This window comes from Agelaius phoeniceus, chromosome Z (assembly GCF_051311805.1).
Source record: "Agelaius phoeniceus isolate bAgePho1 chromosome Z, bAgePho1.hap1, whole genome shotgun sequence".
In the NCBI taxonomy this organism is placed as follows: domain Eukaryota; kingdom Metazoa; phylum Chordata; class Aves; order Passeriformes; family Icteridae; genus Agelaius; species Agelaius phoeniceus.
The window spans coordinates 72,811,630-72,828,803 of NC_135303.1; the positions used below are offsets into that span (position 1 = coordinate 72,811,630).

Consider the following 17,174-nt stretch of genomic DNA (forward strand, 5'->3'; position numbering starts at 1 on the left):
GCAGTTTATTAAGCTGCATTACATTGAAGACAATACAAAAGAAACCCTTGTGCTAACATGCTCATACCTTGCAACATGACTTACCTACAAATGAGGCAGTCTTGAATTAAAAAGTGTGGTTCTCTTACATTAAAAAAAATCCTTTTGTACAGTGCTTTTTGTTTTCAATCTAATTTTAATTACACTTTTCAACATATAAAAATAAAGCTAAACTACAAGCAGAAAACTTGTTCATGTATTAGCAAACAAAATTAAATTTCAGATTCTCTTTAGGCTCTAGCACTTAATGATATCTACATATATTCAATTCTCCACACTCCAGTCTCTGCTGAGAAAACTACATCTCTCTGAACTGCCTACTGACTGACATGATTTTAGCCATTTACAAATTTCAGCACTTGACATTAAGTCAAATTTTCACTTTCAAAATTATGGTAACATCAAAAGTGATATTTGATTGCTATAAAATGGAAATTACCAAGTGGCATATGTCCCAAATAATGATTCAGAATTCACATCTTTAAGACTATTTTACCACTACAATGCTATTATCACACTGACATTTAAAAAATCCAAGATTATTTTGTCTGGATTTTTTTATCTACTAACAATACATGAACTCTGACCTTCTTTCACTAAAAAAGTGATTCAGAGATGCTTCAGACCTAGAAGTAGGCAATATACATACCATTATAGCATTACTGTTTGCAAAGGTCACACTCATCAATGAAAAATAACTAAATAAGAACTGGCAATACATATACAATAATTTATAACACACATAGCAGGACTTACTTATTATCTTTTCCTTAGAACAACAAAACCTACTTACTTCCCTAAACTAATAACTATTACAAGATAGTACAAGCTAAGGGCAAAAGAGAGAAGCTACTATGTAATACATCTGAAGTTTCAACATAATTTCAGGTTATTGCCTTAAACATAACTGGGCCAGTGAACACTTGCACGCAATGCAAAGCACGCTACAGACGATGAATTTAACTTTGCTCTAGGAGCATAAACGGCACTGAAGTGTCCACAGCTCATATCAGAATCCAAGCTGTGCATAGGTTGCTGTCAGCCAGCTAACATACAGCTAGTTCAGATGTATCTATCTGAAACTCCCATAAAAAAATTAGCAGGTGATTACCTAGTAGTCAAAACCCACATCTCACCCATTTCCCAAGTATTCTTCAGATACTTCTAGTTTCTAACCAAGTGCTTTTATAATCTCTTATCCCCAATTTCAACATATGAAAACTAAGAATCCTTTACATACCATACTACTATTGGAGTTTGTAAACAAAATTCTATGCCTCATACCTCTGTAAATCCATTACTTTGATGAAATCATCCAAACCACAAGCCACCTCTATTTTGAGCTTGACATCCTGTTTGATCCACCAAATTCTCTTTTGCTGCCTTCTTTTTTCAGAATGCAATCCAGAACCCTCTTGGGAAATAGCTATGGGCACTAATGGATATTTATGCTTACGTGCTTTAAGTGATCTTAGCAAAATGGCAATATATAATTACTCACTCTTCTGAGCAATTCACGTTTTCAAGTAAGTGCCGATTCAGATTAAACTACAGGTAAAACGATACAGCTACCATGAACCACACTTCTCAAGACCTCTACCCAAGGTTAATTCCATTTACAAAGTGCAAAACCAGATGATCTGACACAGCAGCTCAGCACACAAGCTTGTTAAAAGGAATGCAATGGACTTCCCATGGAAGATGAACACATTCAGTGGATGATGCACTCAGTCCTGTAGGAGCAGGCTGGAACTTTATTACTGTGCTGTGTTACCAGTTTGTAAGTGAGCTACCCTCCACAGAGATAAGCATTTTACAGACTAATAGTTCTCCAGGGGTAGCTTTTTAGGAACACCTGGTAAGATGGACAGATCATGGACAGATGAACTACCTCACAGATCTGCAGAGTATTTACAAAACAAAACCAGAAAATAAAAAGTATCTTGCAAAGTATTTGCAAGAAAATATTACTTGAGAAGGGGAAGAAATGTGTGTTTGGTGGCTGGTTGCTTTGATTGTTTTTTTTTTTCCTCAACAAAAAACCAACCAACAAAACCAGCTGAACAAAAACCTTAAAAACCCCAAGATACTTTTTGTAAGGGAACCATAATTAATATATAAATAACAACGTGCTGCATATAGCCTCACACAGGTAGTAAGCTACTTAGTAATTTAAGGCTGCCACCCATAACTATTAACTTCCAAAGGCACGTTTCCATAACTATTAACTTCCAAAGGCATGTTTGTCAGCTAAGTGTACACAATCCTTTACATATTTTATAACTGATCATCATTTTATAACATCATAGAATTATGCTATTTCAGGATAAAAAAACTCAAGAAACCAAACTAATACCAGCTAAAACATGATACACTGAAAGAATTCCAGTTCTTCCCAACAGAGAAATTTAGCTTTTCAAAGAAAACATAATACACAGATGTTTTCACTAATATCCACATTTAAAATGAAAGAAGCTCTATGAGTAAATCCAGATGGTCTAAAAATATTCCTTTAATAAGTATGTACCAGCAGAAACATCCCTCTAAAATACTTACTTTATTAGTGAAATGGTACCAAAGATAACAAGTATACAAACAATCTCTTTGCTCTATGCTACTTACACATCATAAATAAGACAGCTGTTGTTGCAAGACACAATCTTTCACAGTCTTCCTGTAAGCATACAATTTTTTATTCTTTTATCAGAATTAGCTGTTTACCAGCCAACAGCATGTGGCTTAAACATCACAAAAATGGCTGTTCTATACTTTACATGGTAAAGCATTTTCTGTTGTCTTAAATGTACACAGTGGCAAGAACATTAAATCTTATAGAAAATGAGTGATTAAGCAGCTTCACAATCAAATTGGATTTCATTACCTTAGGAGTTGGGCAAAGTTTTCATTCCTGTAATATGCTTCCCTTCCACTGCAAAAACTAACTATGCGGAGGAAAAGTAAAACAAGTAGAAAGCAAATAGCCAATACACTTAGTTTTTTATTTTAACTGAAAGAAATAACACTTCCCATGAGGTAAGGCAATTAATAATTTGATTGCATTAAGTTGTAGTAAAAATAATCTATGCAATTTTAGCTATAATTATGTCTTAAAAGCATAACTTATGAGAAATCTCATAACCAATTAAATTACTTCAAAGAAAAAAAGCTATGTTTTGCCAAGACAAAACCACTTGTTTTGTGATTCTCTTCTTGCATGCTTTCTCCACAAAAAATGATAAAAGAATCTCTACTATGTAAGCCCTGTGTAAATTAGAACCTTCTTCCTCAAATTATTTATCCCCCATTTCTTTGCATACCATTCCTTTTACATTGCCCAACAGGTATCAGAGAAAATAACAGAGAGGTAACAATTAAGGCCATCCAAATGTATATTATATGTCTTAAGAGCTTTCTTTGATGCAGGTGATCACAGCACACTTTGTATTCAGCTACTACTTTTGTACAGTGGTGGTCCCCAAATTACATCTTTTCTCTTATTTATAAATCTCTTCTAAGAATAAAAAATAAAAGTAAAATGGAGCTTCACTATTTTAACAAGTGAATCAAACAACCATTCTGGCAAGTCACTTGCATTTTTGTCTACAGTATGGTGGTGGCAAAGTAGCAAGAGAGATCATATAAGATTTAGCTAAAAATGTGTAACAGCACATATACATTTCTAGAAAATACCACATTTTAAGAAGGCACTAAAGCTTCTGCTTGTGCTCCCATACTTTTTCAACAAAAAGGAAAAATTTATTTTCTTAATGGCACCTGTACTATTTTCAGCTGAACAGACACACTGCAGTACATTGCAAAACAAAGCTGGAAGTTCTGGTATCATCATAAGAGATGTGCTCACTTCTCTACGGACCAAAAAAACCAACAAAACAAAACAACCCCAAAATAACCCTGTAAGCTAACCTAATATCTATAACATGGCAATATTCCTTCTAGGAACAGAAAAAGCACATGCATTGTTCAAATACTTTAAAGAAATATTAATTTCAGGGATATTAGTAAGAAATTATTTTAAATAATAAACCCTAAGAATTTCAAGCAGTGAGCAAATGAAAAACATACTAATCTGTGAGTATTTAACATAAGAACAGTAAAACCATTTTATGCTTAAACCCCCTTTCCCTACAGTTGTCATTTACAAGGAAAGGAAGCGTGTATATTTATGCACCATTTTCAAGCACATCAAACAGCACACAATAAAGTTTTTGTGGATTTTTTAACCTACAGGGCAAAACAATACAAAAGTCATCAACAAGCAGTATTTTAAACAACCTTCAATGCATATCTTCAGCTTTTTTTGGGAAGTACAGGTTTACATCTTTCAGTTTCTAGTTATTTGTAACAGCTTATAGCAAAACTTAACATAAATCATTTTACAAGTACAGCCATCATGGAAATGCATGGATTTTCAAAGATGAATAGTTTTGATGGCATCTGCCTTTTCATAGTATTAACTACTGGTCTGTGCTCTCTTGCTTTACAGCAAGAAGACAACAAAGCTATCACATGAACTGGAGGAGCTACTAGTACTATCAACATGTTCAGGTTGATTGCTTTGACATTTTCTTCCTCATTCTGGGAAATAAAATGCTTTGGATTTCATTCCTTAGTTGAATTAGAAGTCCATTCTTTGCTTTAAACCTCTTCCATTTTAATTGAGAGATTTTCCTCGTTTGGTTGACAATTTCCATTCTGTTGTAGCTTGACTTCATCTGTCCTTTGTGTATCTCTATTGTCTACTTCCTTGTCAGTTTCTGAATTCTGATCTTCGTTATTGTTATCTTTGTCCTACCAAAGATAAAATTATTTGACAACAAAATAATATTCTTAGCATTATAGGCTATGACTTCAAACCAACTCTCAATAATTTTATTGTTTCAATTTTTACATGTGTATCTTGTGTCTGCAAATTTTAAAATAGAGGTGTGAGCTTCTTTGCCCCCCCCACCTTTTTTTAAAATACAATTTCTTTTCATATGGCTGAAGTTCAACACTTGTAACAACCCATCACCCAAGAAATCATGCCACAGAAAGATTTGTCTTTATTAACTAAAATAAACTCTATATATAAAGTTATAGAACAAGCAGCACCATGGAAAGTATGAGAAGCAGCTCCAAAAATTAGGATTTCACTAGCATTTTTTCAATAGAATGGGACAACATTTTTTCTTTCTCATTTTTTGTCAGGTATCTGATGCATTTTTAGAGTTCTTGGGTAAGATACATCCTCAAGCAGTTGAACAGTCACCTAAAACCAGCTGTTTTGTAACAGCTGAGTAATTCTGAGCACAACTAACTACTCTTTAAAGGTGTGCTGCTATTCAAATTCTAAGAGTAAACAATTTGAAGATATTTCTATTTCTTTTCTTAACTGCAGTACTTTCTATTTTGTAGGGGAAAATCCTATACCACTCTTTCACAACTCTTCAACTTTACTGATACAGAATCCAATGTACAGACCAGGACAAATTCAATGAGAGTTTATTTTAGAAGTAATCTTTTCAGTTTCACAGTCAAGCCACCCCTGAATACTGCTTGTTAGTCAATAGTCTGCCTGCTCCTGAAAGTAGGAAGCCAAGCAAGTCCTAACATAGGGCACACAACACAAAAGAGAAACAAGGTGTTTCTGTAACCCAAGCAGATGAACTCCTACAGGTCAAATGAAGATCAGATATGTAGACTTAAACTGGCCTACTAACCCCAACCAGCTAATACTGAACTCAAGCAGCACTAATTTGGTAAGGAACAGAAGAAATAGAAGAAATTAGTAGAATGAGAAAAAGTAGAGAGAGCATTTCAGTAACAGCTTCACTATCACTTCATCCTGCTGATCACTTGGTACACAAACTTACCTTCAAAGTAGTGGTGCTTTTGTCAGATTTCTCCTTTCCCTCTTTTTCTTTACTACTTTTTTTCTTGGAAGTGGAGCGTTCTCTTTCTCTTCTTTCATTATTTGTATCTCTTTCTCTTTTTTTTTCTTTCTTGTTTCTGTTTCAGAATTTTTTTATTCAAATTAGGATTTGATCCAACTACAACAAACTTCAAACCATTTGACTGCAAACTAAACACCCAGCATGGACTTGCAAAAAATCTCCCAAAATTTAACCAAAAATCCCTTGACAAAGAACATGGCATTTTTCTGGCTGAAGAGAGCTAAACATTTCATATGACCACCACACACTGTATTTGCAAAGAAAAAAGCAATTTAATCTGTACCAGATGAAGGAATTTTATTGATTTGAAGAAATCTGCAATGCTGATTGATTTGAAATTATGCCACTCAAAGAATACCAGAGCTCAAATTGGTTAAAATTTTGAGTTCGTTTTAAATTAAAACTGAATCATACTGACCAACTGAAATAATCTGAAATCATTAGCACAAAGGCAGTAAAACAGTGAAATTACTACAAATTCTTCCATCTTTACTAATCATTAACTTCTGTGTTTACATCAAACTGACCTTCTTGGAGAAGGAGTTCGTGAAGACTTTCTTTTTGCTGTTTTTGATGTTTTAGGAGATTTGGAGGGACTTCTGCTCTTCCTTTTACGCCTTTCTCTATGGGACCAAGAAATTCAGTATCATCAAAACCCAAAAATAATAAATTTAAAGGAGATAAAACGAGAAAGTTCTTACAATGGTCTAAACATATCCACTGAGTTTATCAGTCTATATTACCAACAAAATATGAACTGTACAAACTAAAAAAAATATTTGTATGCTTCAGTTTAGTGGTAAAGGCAAGGCCAATGTAGGAAAAAAAAGATGTGCCCTTCCAAAAAATGTTTTTAAAATTCTTATATGCTTGATAACAATGAAAACACACTGAAGTCAGTAATATCAGTTAAGAGTTTCTCCAGTCAGGAAAATAACTCAATTAAATGAGGAGCCATATTAAGACAAAAGGTATAACTTGAGCAATACGAAACTCAAAACGTAACATTGCAACCTGAAGATCACTGCAACTTCAGTACATGTATGAGCTAGAATTAGCTGATTTAGAAGAAAACAGTGCAAAGTCAAGCCCAAGCTGTTGTCAAAGTCAGAATAAATAAAATCTATTGTTTCTCTAGTGGTCCTTGCTTAGCAAACAGAATGTCATCATTCTGTAACACATGGAAGAGAGCTTGAAGTGTTTTACAAAGCAACTGTTATACATAGCTAAATGGAGTTTCTGAAGTTGCCATTATGGAATCTGATCTTGAATACAACAAAACATGAAATAACTGGCCATTTATACTGAGAGACATGTTAAATTAAAGCAAAAACTGAGTCAGTACAACTTCATTTAACATAAACACAGAAGCCATCTGTCAAAATAAGACTACTTTTTTCCTGTCAATTCTTTGTAAAGCAGGAAAAGCAGACTGGAAGAACAACTAAAGGAAAAAAGTGAAGTTTAAAACTTCTAGATACAGCACATTTCTTTTTACACAAAACAGCTTTTGCAATTTGTGAATATTTAAATCTTCAATATTTAGAAAAGGCAAGAAATCAACACTTATTAGATAAGTAACAAAAGGACACTTAAATTACAGTCAGTATCACAATATGGACTGATACTCTGACCTATCAGAGTACCAATCCATACAGTGATACTCCATATACCATCTACTGTGACTGTCCTGATTTCGGCCAGGATAATTTTCTTTCTAGTAACTGGACCAGTGCTGTGTTTTGGATTCAGTCTGAGAATGATGTTGATAATACACTGATGTTTTAGTTGTTACTTATCTTAAAATACAGGACATTTGTTTCCCATGCTCTGCGAGCAAGCAGGTACGCAAGACACTGCGAGGGAGCATGGCCAGGAGAGCTGACCCAATTGGCCAAAGGTCAGTGAGGGGTGAGTGATTCTGTAGTGCATCACTTACTTCTCTTGGACTTTTTATCCCTCTCTGTCCTTGCCATTACAATTATTACTGTTAGTATAATTATTTTATTTTGTTTCAATTACTAATGCGTTCTTTCCTCAACTCTCAAAACAGAGCCTGGCAGAGCATGACAAAATTGAGTAAGGAAGGGACTGGTGAGGAAGTAAAAGAAGTCAAAAAAGAACCGTCGTGGTTTAAGCCCAGATGACAACTAAATCCTGAGTGGCATTTGCTCATTCTCTGCCTTATTTTGCCCCCTTTGCCCATCACCCTCCATAGCCCCAACCCACCAGGGGAGGAGAATAAGCAAGAAAAAAAGGAAAACTCCAGCACTGTACCAGCTGCTAGGAAGAAATTTAACTCTCTTTCAATCAAAACCAATACAGTCACCTCCTGAAACTGCACAAGACAAGATTTCCAAAGTATTTTGTTCAGCAAGCTTTTCATTTTTCTTTAATAAACTAAAAATATAAAATAGCCTCAAATTCATGTAGTATATCTCAGTCACTAATCAGCTGTTCACTAGTTAACATGCATTTTGAATATCTCCACATTGATCATCACCTTTATTTAATTGAGGATACTGGAAATTTATTATTCTCTCTCAGTGCTGTTACTTCAGCTATACTGAATACATTCTCATTTAATTTTATTTCCAGCATATGTACCTGCAAATTAAGTGCTTCAGCAATTGTGTTAAAACTAGAAACTGCTTATCCAATTAATTTTATTTTCATTTTTATTTTCTGCTTTTCTTATTTCTAGTTGAAGAATCGTAACTGTGTCTCAAATGCATCTGTTCCCATCTGTATTACATTTGTACATAAAAAGATTTTGTGCACCCATTTCCTTAAATGCCTTACACAATACAAACAGCAAAATTTAAGAAAAACAAGTTCTGAATACTTTTATAGTGATCCTGTGTCTCTTAATTATACATGGAAATAAAATTCTGCATGTCATCTGGTGCTACTGGCTCTGCTAGCCTATGAGATACTCCTTTTCCAATTGATTTCACTTCCCTGATAACTTTTCCCCTGATTTCACTTCACAATCTGTTTCTTTTTTCAGCCAGGAATCACAAATAACCATCTTATTTCCAGTACCTGTGAGCAAAGCAAGGTCAGCTGCCATCTAGTTCTTAGAAGGTTCTGTATGTCCTATTCCACCTTCACCTCTTCTCCAAAAAGATTACTATTTGCCCAATATTTTACGTTTACACTTATATTTTACATTTTACATGATCACCAGTCAGCTGCTGTACTGAAATTCAGGCAACTGAAATACCTATCTTTTGAATGATCTTCACTGGAAAGGTCTGTAACCATTTCAACTATGCAATGTCCATCACCAAAGAAAGACCCCTCATGTAACCCATCCTACTCAGAATTGCTTGTCAGAGAACAATGACATTACTGAGGTTGGAAGAACCCTCTGAAGATCACTTAGTCCAAACTATCCCTCTCCCACCTTACAAGAGGGTCAATCAGAGTACATTATTCAGGGCCATACCCAGTCAGATTTTTGGTTGGAATAGACAATCCCTTGAGGTACCTGGTTCCAGTCTGCCAAGCAAAACCATAATTTCAACACTAGGAAAAAACCCCCTTTATTTCCCATAGCTCAATATGTGCCTGTCACCTCTTAATTGTCACAGGCCTCTGCTGGCTCTGTCTTCTTCATGCTCTTATCAGATATTCATACATATTGGTAAGATGCTCCTCAGCTTTCTCTTTTCCAGGCTAAACAATCCTAGAATCCTCAGTATTCCCTTGTATGAAGGAAGCTCCAAGTCCTTTATCAGCTTCATGGCCCTTCACTGGACTCACTCCAGTACATTGGAATGTGTCTTGTAATGGGAAGCCCAGAACAGGATTCTAAATGTGTCCTCACCATTACCAGAGGAGAGAGGGAAAGAATTACCTCTCTTGACCTACTCACAACATTGCTGGTTTCCTTGACTGCAAGGACCTGGCAGCCAGCAAGTCCCCATGCTATATTGGTGCAATGGCATTATTCCTGCCTGGGTGTAGGACTTGTCCTTTCTCTTTGTTCAAGTCCATGAGATGACTATTAGTGCATTTCTCCCATCTGCTGAAGTTTCTCTAATGACAGATCAGCCTCCCCCACACAGCTGGTTCTTTGTTGCTTTGTTGCAAAGCTACAGAGGATGCACTCTGTCCCACTGTCTAAGCTCCTGATAACAACATTCACCAGTATTGGCCTCTGCACTAACATTCCAAGGATAGCTATATATGCAAAAAAATTGTAAATCCATAATAAAAAGTGTCCAGCTTCAAAAGAACACTACCCTTGTTTAACAATATCTGTATTATATCAAAGAATAGTTTTGTACTTTGACTGCACTAGAAGAAATGCATTAATTTTCACAAGAATTCCATGCTCAAGTACATGACATTGGAGCCTTCCCACAGCGCTTTCTTAACTAGTAAGATTCCTAAGGGGGAGCAAAATTATTGCAAACTAGAACATGAGTTTTTGGTAACACCCATCTAACTACACCTACTATTTGGGAGTGGAGCCTGGTTTTCCACCAAGGCTCCTATATAAGATACATATTGTGAAACCCTTACCTATTTTTATGCATTTATCCAATTCAAAACTCTGAGGCCTATGGACTGAAAAAAACGGTTTCAAAGCTGACAGAAGTATCTCTATGTGGGTCTTCCACTCATTTAAATAGGAAGCTGCATATGCTTAATGGAGAAACAATATTTTGCCATAAACCTCATGACACAGACACAATGTTCAGAAACCATTACACCCTTTTTTTGCCTTCTATGAACACTGAACTAATGAATTTCGGGGACTAGAGGAGTTCTGCTTTTGTCTAGTGAAACTATTACAATAGGTAGAACTTGTCCAATTTGTTCAGCATTTCATTATCTCAAGGTTACAGATATAGTTTGCTGTTACAATACTACTGAACTCCCTAATTCCTGATGTAATAGTGAGGACTTTATCCACCAATGCATCTAAACTTAACTCAGTTGCTTTTAGAATATGCCTGAGCTTGCTTACAGATTGTTTATAATCTCACAGCGTCCCTCTGCTGAAATAAATTTATCCAGACTTCCCGCTAGTTAAACTCCCCTCAGAGCCAAAACAAATAGCCACATCAACTTTGCTTTCCTGCTTATTGTCAGCAGTATAAAGGAATGTTACTTTTAACTTACACCTGGCCATCAGATAAACAATGTACCTGTCTCTTCCTAGGCTAGCCAGTCAACCTACACGCTTGCTTCCTGCAGTTCAGCCATCCAGCCAAAGAGAGGCGGTATTAGAAAACAACTGTTTCCAAGATCTACAGACCAAAATGCTGCAGTATGTAAGTAATGAAAGAACTATGTAACAGTGACTCAAATTTTCATCAGGGCAAAGATAATGCATGTGATGCTGGTCAGAACTTTTGGCTGTCTGTAACATACATATATATACAAAAATAATCTCATTACTGTCCGCAAAGTTTATACAATATGGTTATGCAAAAGTCAAGCACCAGCAGCCCAACAAGAAACTCTGTTATATCAGGCATCATATAGAGCTTTTTATAACAGATGTTACTTGAAAGGAAAATCTACATAACAGAAATAATACAAATTCATTTAGTAAGAGCTATGGTGACATCAATACATAAAAGTTAAGATGGTGTCTCACTGATCTGACAAGTCAAAAAAACAAAACAAAACAAAACAAGCATGAAAAATTCTAAACAAACCTGCTGGAGCTACGAGATCTTCTTGAAGAGCTATAGCTTCTTGGGGGTGTTCTGGATCTCTTATCTTTCTTCTTTTTATCATCTCTCTCTTTTTCTCGCTCCTTCTCCTTATCCCCATCTTTTTCCTTTTCTTTGTCTCTGTCCTTTTCTTTATCCCCTCCTTTGTCCTTATCTCCCTCCTTGTCCTTTATCTTCTCTCTGTCCTTCTCTCCTTCTTTCTCAGTATCTTCTTTTTCTTTGTTATGATCTACCTCTTCCTTGTCTTTTTCCTTATCTTTATCTTTTTCCTTTTCCTTGTCCCTATCTTTATCCTTGTCCCTGTCTTTGTCTCGGGCTCGCTCTCTATCTTTGCTTCGCTCTTTATCTCTCTCCTTGTCCTTCTCCCTGTTTCTCTCTTTATCTCGCTCTCTCTCCCTATCTTTGTCTCGATCCCTATCCTTCTCCTTGTCTCGATCTCTGTCTTTTTCTTTTTCTTTGGCCTTTTCTTTTTCTTTGATCTTTTCTTTGTCTCTTTTCTTGTCCCTGTGAAAAGCCAAACACAAACCCATTAATTCATCTTTGAACCTTCCAATTAAAATTTTAACTAACTCTTAAATATACATCAAGATAAAGTGCACATTTCTGTTGAAAAATAGTAATTCTTCAATATTTTAATTTTCCACCCCTGTTTGCAGTAAGAGAAAGCTATATATAGCTAGGAAATAAACAGCTATATACATCTAGGAAAAATTTGGAAATCAAACTGGAGGAGGGGAAGCCAAAACCAAACCAAATCACTAACTTCCAAGTGATGCTACTATGTTTGGAGAGAACCTGTCTGTTCACCTCAGTTACGTAATTGTACATAAATATATTTTCTCTATTTTGTCAGGAGTGAGACAAACTCTACAATCTGTAAATCCACTCTTTACTAAAAAAGTATCCACATAAAACGGCCTTCAGATTAATCACTGCCAAATGAATAATGACAGCTGACTGACAGAAGTCTTCATATTCTATAGTTTTCTCTCACACAGATATCCTTTAACTGCTTGGCAGTCCAACACCACTTAATACATAGAAATAAAAAGAAAATATGAACAAAATGTCACCAGGTTCCCTTACAAGGCAAATGTAAGATCAAAACTTAATCAAGACAATTCAACCATCTGTAATGTCACTAGGAATTTGAGAATTACTAAAAAATGCTAATACAGTAAAAACAGAAGAAAGGAAAATAGCTTTTTTGGGACAGGAAGTATGATAGATGTTCATAAAAAGAATAGTGAGGAAAATTCCATCTGATGTTCAAGTTATCAAGTCAAACAAAAACTAATTAGCTAACAACTTGGGTTGGAAAATTACATTTTAGTATAGGACTATTTGAAAATGCAAGACTCCATCTTTTCCCTCTAGTACAGAGACACATAATGAAAGAACAATTGTTCAGAGAGAGAAACAGGAGAAAGAGGTAGAGGAAAAATTGATTAGCACACCTTATTGTGTCAAGAAGAACCAGACCGACAGAAGTTACCTGATATTGGTATCTGTTCTATATTTTTACAGATTCTAAAAGAGACTCCTTCACACATGAAAGATCCTAAGCACTCAAACTTTCCTCCAACTGAAGTGATGTTTGGCTGCACCTCCTTCTCAACTGCAAATTAACAGCAGGTTGTTGTATGCTCTACAGACTGACAACTTTGATTCCCATCAGGTTCTGTCAAGTACTTCATTAGGAGTCTCAGAGATGGAATGTAACATCATAAAGATGAAACAGCACAGAGTCCCCGTACCTGCATTACAGCCTCCCCAAGAAATGTCTTCTAGTTAATTTATAAGAGATTTCACTGGACTTCACCCTTCCAGTGAGCAGACTCAAGAGGCTCCAGAAAGCAGAAACAGATAATAAAAAGGATCCACAATAAAACTCAGTCAGCTATGCAATCTAGTTTTGTTTCCACATAGGTCCACAGATTTGCAGCTCTCTTTCCCACAAAACTTACCTCCTAGAACAAGAGGCAGCTGCACAACCTAAGTACAAATCTCCCTTTAAATAAATCAGGAGAATTACAGAAATTAAACCAAGAACACACCAAGACTTCTATTCATGAAGCTATTTACACAGGCACTTTTGGTTTGAGCTTAATTCACTACTTCATCCCTAAAAACATCACAGTCTAATAATTAGATGATCAGACATAAAAGCTAATAAACTAGATAAAATACACACATACTACATCCTGAAACATATATATGTCGTACAACCAACACATGTATTTGTTCCTGCTGTGATACGAGAAAAGTCAAAGATGAAAATAAAAGGTTATGCACAAAAACTATATACACATTCTCACAATACAGGATCAAGGTCAGACTGAATTCAACCTTCTCAACAGATACATATCAAACAAGCACTATAAATTTTTTAGTGGGTTCACAAGCTACACAGGATAATATTCCTTAACTATTGGTTGTAGTCTGACAAAATTACTCTTTTCAGTCAGCTTCGATGTTAGTACAAATGTAGATGAGACTATCGAAGTTCAGGTGCCTCAGTGTGATCATTTAACCCCTGGAGGCACCCTACAGGCTACAAGAAAGATAGTTAACTATCACAGCCAAGACCACTATACTCAGTATTAAAATTTACTTTCTGTCTTTTTGTCCCACAGATGAGACTCCACCCTTTATGGTAACCTAAAAGGTTTGTTAGTTTGTTTTTTTCAAAAACTGTATTCTGAGCTGACAATACCATGTTGTGGAACAGAACTCACCGAGAACGAGAGCGACTTCTTGATTTCCGTCTCTCCGTAGATCTAGACCGTTTTTTCAGAGGACTTCGGGATCTGCGTCTGTCCTTGTGTCTTGAGAGAGATCTGTTGCCAGATCTACTTCTAAATGAAGAATACCAGAAGAAAAATATTTTAATATAGAAACTTCAAACAAATTAAGTCAACTAATAACACAACAGTATACATTTGCTGTGTCACCACAAAGTATTATCTGATACCTTCAAGAATGACACCTTAATAACATGCTGTCTGCAAATGTTTTTGCAAACATGGATACTTTATGCTTCACCATATATAACATGCTGCACTTTGAAACCATTTAAAGTTATACAAGTGTTTCGTAATAATCTCCATGAATCCGGAAAATAGAAGTTACTATAATTTACAATAGTTCTCTTTACGAAATGACACTGCATAAAATCTGATCGGCAATTTCTAGCAGACTGTAATAATAAGTTACATTTAATTTCCTTTCCAGGCCCAGGCACTTAATAGAAGTCTTAATCATCAAAGAAAGAGGACTTTGGCTGCAACAACCTCTTTCTGCTCTGCTTTCCATCCTTGTAATTTAAATTCATAAAGTCAAGTTACCTTTCCAGATAAAAGGATATGTTAGCATGGATTTCAGTTGTAATTAAAGTGTAGATACTCTGATTTAAAAAAAAAAAGTCTTATGCAGATTTGATGAACAGCACTTGAAACTTTTTTTTCCAAAATACTCTCTAATTTCTGGAAGACCCTTTTCCCCAGGGAAACAAAAATAAAAAGCTGAATTTGCACATTAAGTTTCAGAAAAGCACATCATTGAGTACTTCACAAGGTACCATGAAGTTTAACTTACCATAGACAGAAGGATCACATATATAACTGAATAAAACCTGAAGAACTGTGAGGTACAAAAAGTAACAACCGCACCTACCTTCCACAGCTCAAGACACAGAGCTGAATGATGCCTCAGGATTTTAGCTGTTATATTTTCCATACATTTGTAATCCTGCAATTCCTTAGTGTATAACTCCATATAGAGTGTTAGCTACTGTTCTCCCATTTTGAACAGACAAAACAACTCCTCTCCAGGCCTGGGAATCAAGGACACCTTACTTTCTCAGGCCCCGAGAATGTAAACAAAAGTGAGTTAGGGGGAAAGCAAACTTGGGGTAAATTACTTCATTACTTGAAGCTGCAATTGAAAGATTAATCCCCAATATGCAAATAAACCAAACTTAGAAAAGTGTGAAAACCCATGACCCGCTTTGGGTCCACTTTGGGTGTAGCCCCTGGGGGGGGCTTTGTCTACAATAAGTATATGTGGAGGCTCTTCAATAAAAGTAACTGCTTTTTATTCCCTTAAATTTGTTTGGCCTCTGTTTTTAGGTACTTCCAAATGGCATCAGTAAAATATACCGAGAGGGAAAGCCATTTTTTAGCTACAGCTTTGTTCTCCTTATCAGCAGAGAAATACAAATCAACTCCAAGTGCAATTTATTGCAACTGAATCAAAGCATAACCTTCAATAAATTTTATGTCACAGAGATGAAAATTATATATAAAACAGTAAAACAGGGAAGCAGTAAGGATAGATTATTTTTATGGATGAAGCTGCTTCAACAGGTCAGACTGGCTTTTTTTCAGCACATTCTCAAAAGTGGCAGTGGCAATATTACACAATTTAACAAAACATAGTAAAATATAATAACTATCATTTGTTTAAGGAACAGGTTTTCCACATTTAAAGAAAGAAAAGTTTATCTTCTAAAATTTCACTTGGTTTGTGCCAATACAAGATAATACTGAAATTACTGCATTGTTGAACAAAAACCAGATTGTTTTTCAGTTATTCAGCCTTCAGTTAGGGACATAGCAGAGAAGCAAGCAATAAGGAAGTGACCAAAGGGTCCTTCTTGCATTAAAAAGGCACCTGACATTTTGAAGTCACTAGAGAACATCTGCTGTGGTTCCCTGCTGTTGCAACATTGAAGCCTGCACTTGTATCACATTTATTTGATAGTATAATTTATGATAATTCCCTCTCACCAGATTTTCTGTATTTAAAAGTATCCTACTAGTCTTGTTTGAAGACATGAATGAAAGGATGCCTCAGAGCTGTTGCTGCAATATGGACAACATCCACTTTTAAAAGTGTAAGCCATCAACTAACAATCCAAATTTTGGCGGTTTTTTTATCCTCAACACAGCCAAGTATCTTTAAATTTATTTACCTAGGTTCTCAGAATATACTCCTGACATTGAAAGAATCTGGACCATTTTGGGAAGCCTTTATAACTCTCACAGAACAAGCCTGTTTCATTCATAGAAAAAAATCTTAATCTTCAAGAATGATCTAATAATTTTCTGTTTCAGAACTGAATGAATTTAGCAAAGCAAACAAAATCTGAAAAATGAGAAACTGCCCCTGAAGCCTTTTCCGTATGCTTTTTAAAAACACTTACAGGACAAAATTAACTCAATGCTTAGAAGTTGAGGACAATACCAAAACCAGCCAAAAAAACAGCCAACCCATCTGCTCAGGTGTTACCAGTAAGTTATATGCTTCATACACAAAACGCAGATTTCTCTTTATAATACAGGTCACAAAATGTTATTTGGCTACACAGCCTAACGTACAAAAACATAAAATGTACAAAAACCCACAGAACTTACTATTTTACGTGACACAGGAAGTGCCTTCTAGAATGTTAAAACTGAAAAGTAATCCTATAAACAGTCAG

General features: G+C 35.5%; 1 protein-coding gene across 3 annotated transcripts in view; it reads right to left on the reverse strand.

Moving 5' to 3' along the window:
- Positions 1-2,577: 2,577 nt before the first annotated feature.
- Positions 2,578-17,174, reverse strand: part of SREK1 (splicing regulatory glutamic acid and lysine rich protein 1) — a 33,150-nt gene continuing 18,553 nt past the window's right edge. For all 3 annotated transcript variants that reach the window (XM_054652736.2, XM_077171532.1, XM_077171531.1), the window contains exons 8-12: positions 14,428-14,547; positions 11,672-12,193; positions 6,521-6,616; positions 5,913-6,048; positions 2,578-4,848 (exon numbers count right to left, since the gene is read on the reverse strand). In XM_054652736.2, the coding sequence (XP_054508711.1) occupies positions 4,696-4,848; positions 5,913-6,048; positions 6,521-6,616; positions 11,672-12,193; positions 14,428-14,547 (1,027 nt within the window). In that variant the 3' untranslated portion in view covers positions 2,578-4,695. The remainder of the gene's footprint in view (positions 4,849-5,912; positions 6,049-6,520; positions 6,617-11,671; positions 12,194-14,427; positions 14,548-17,174) is intronic.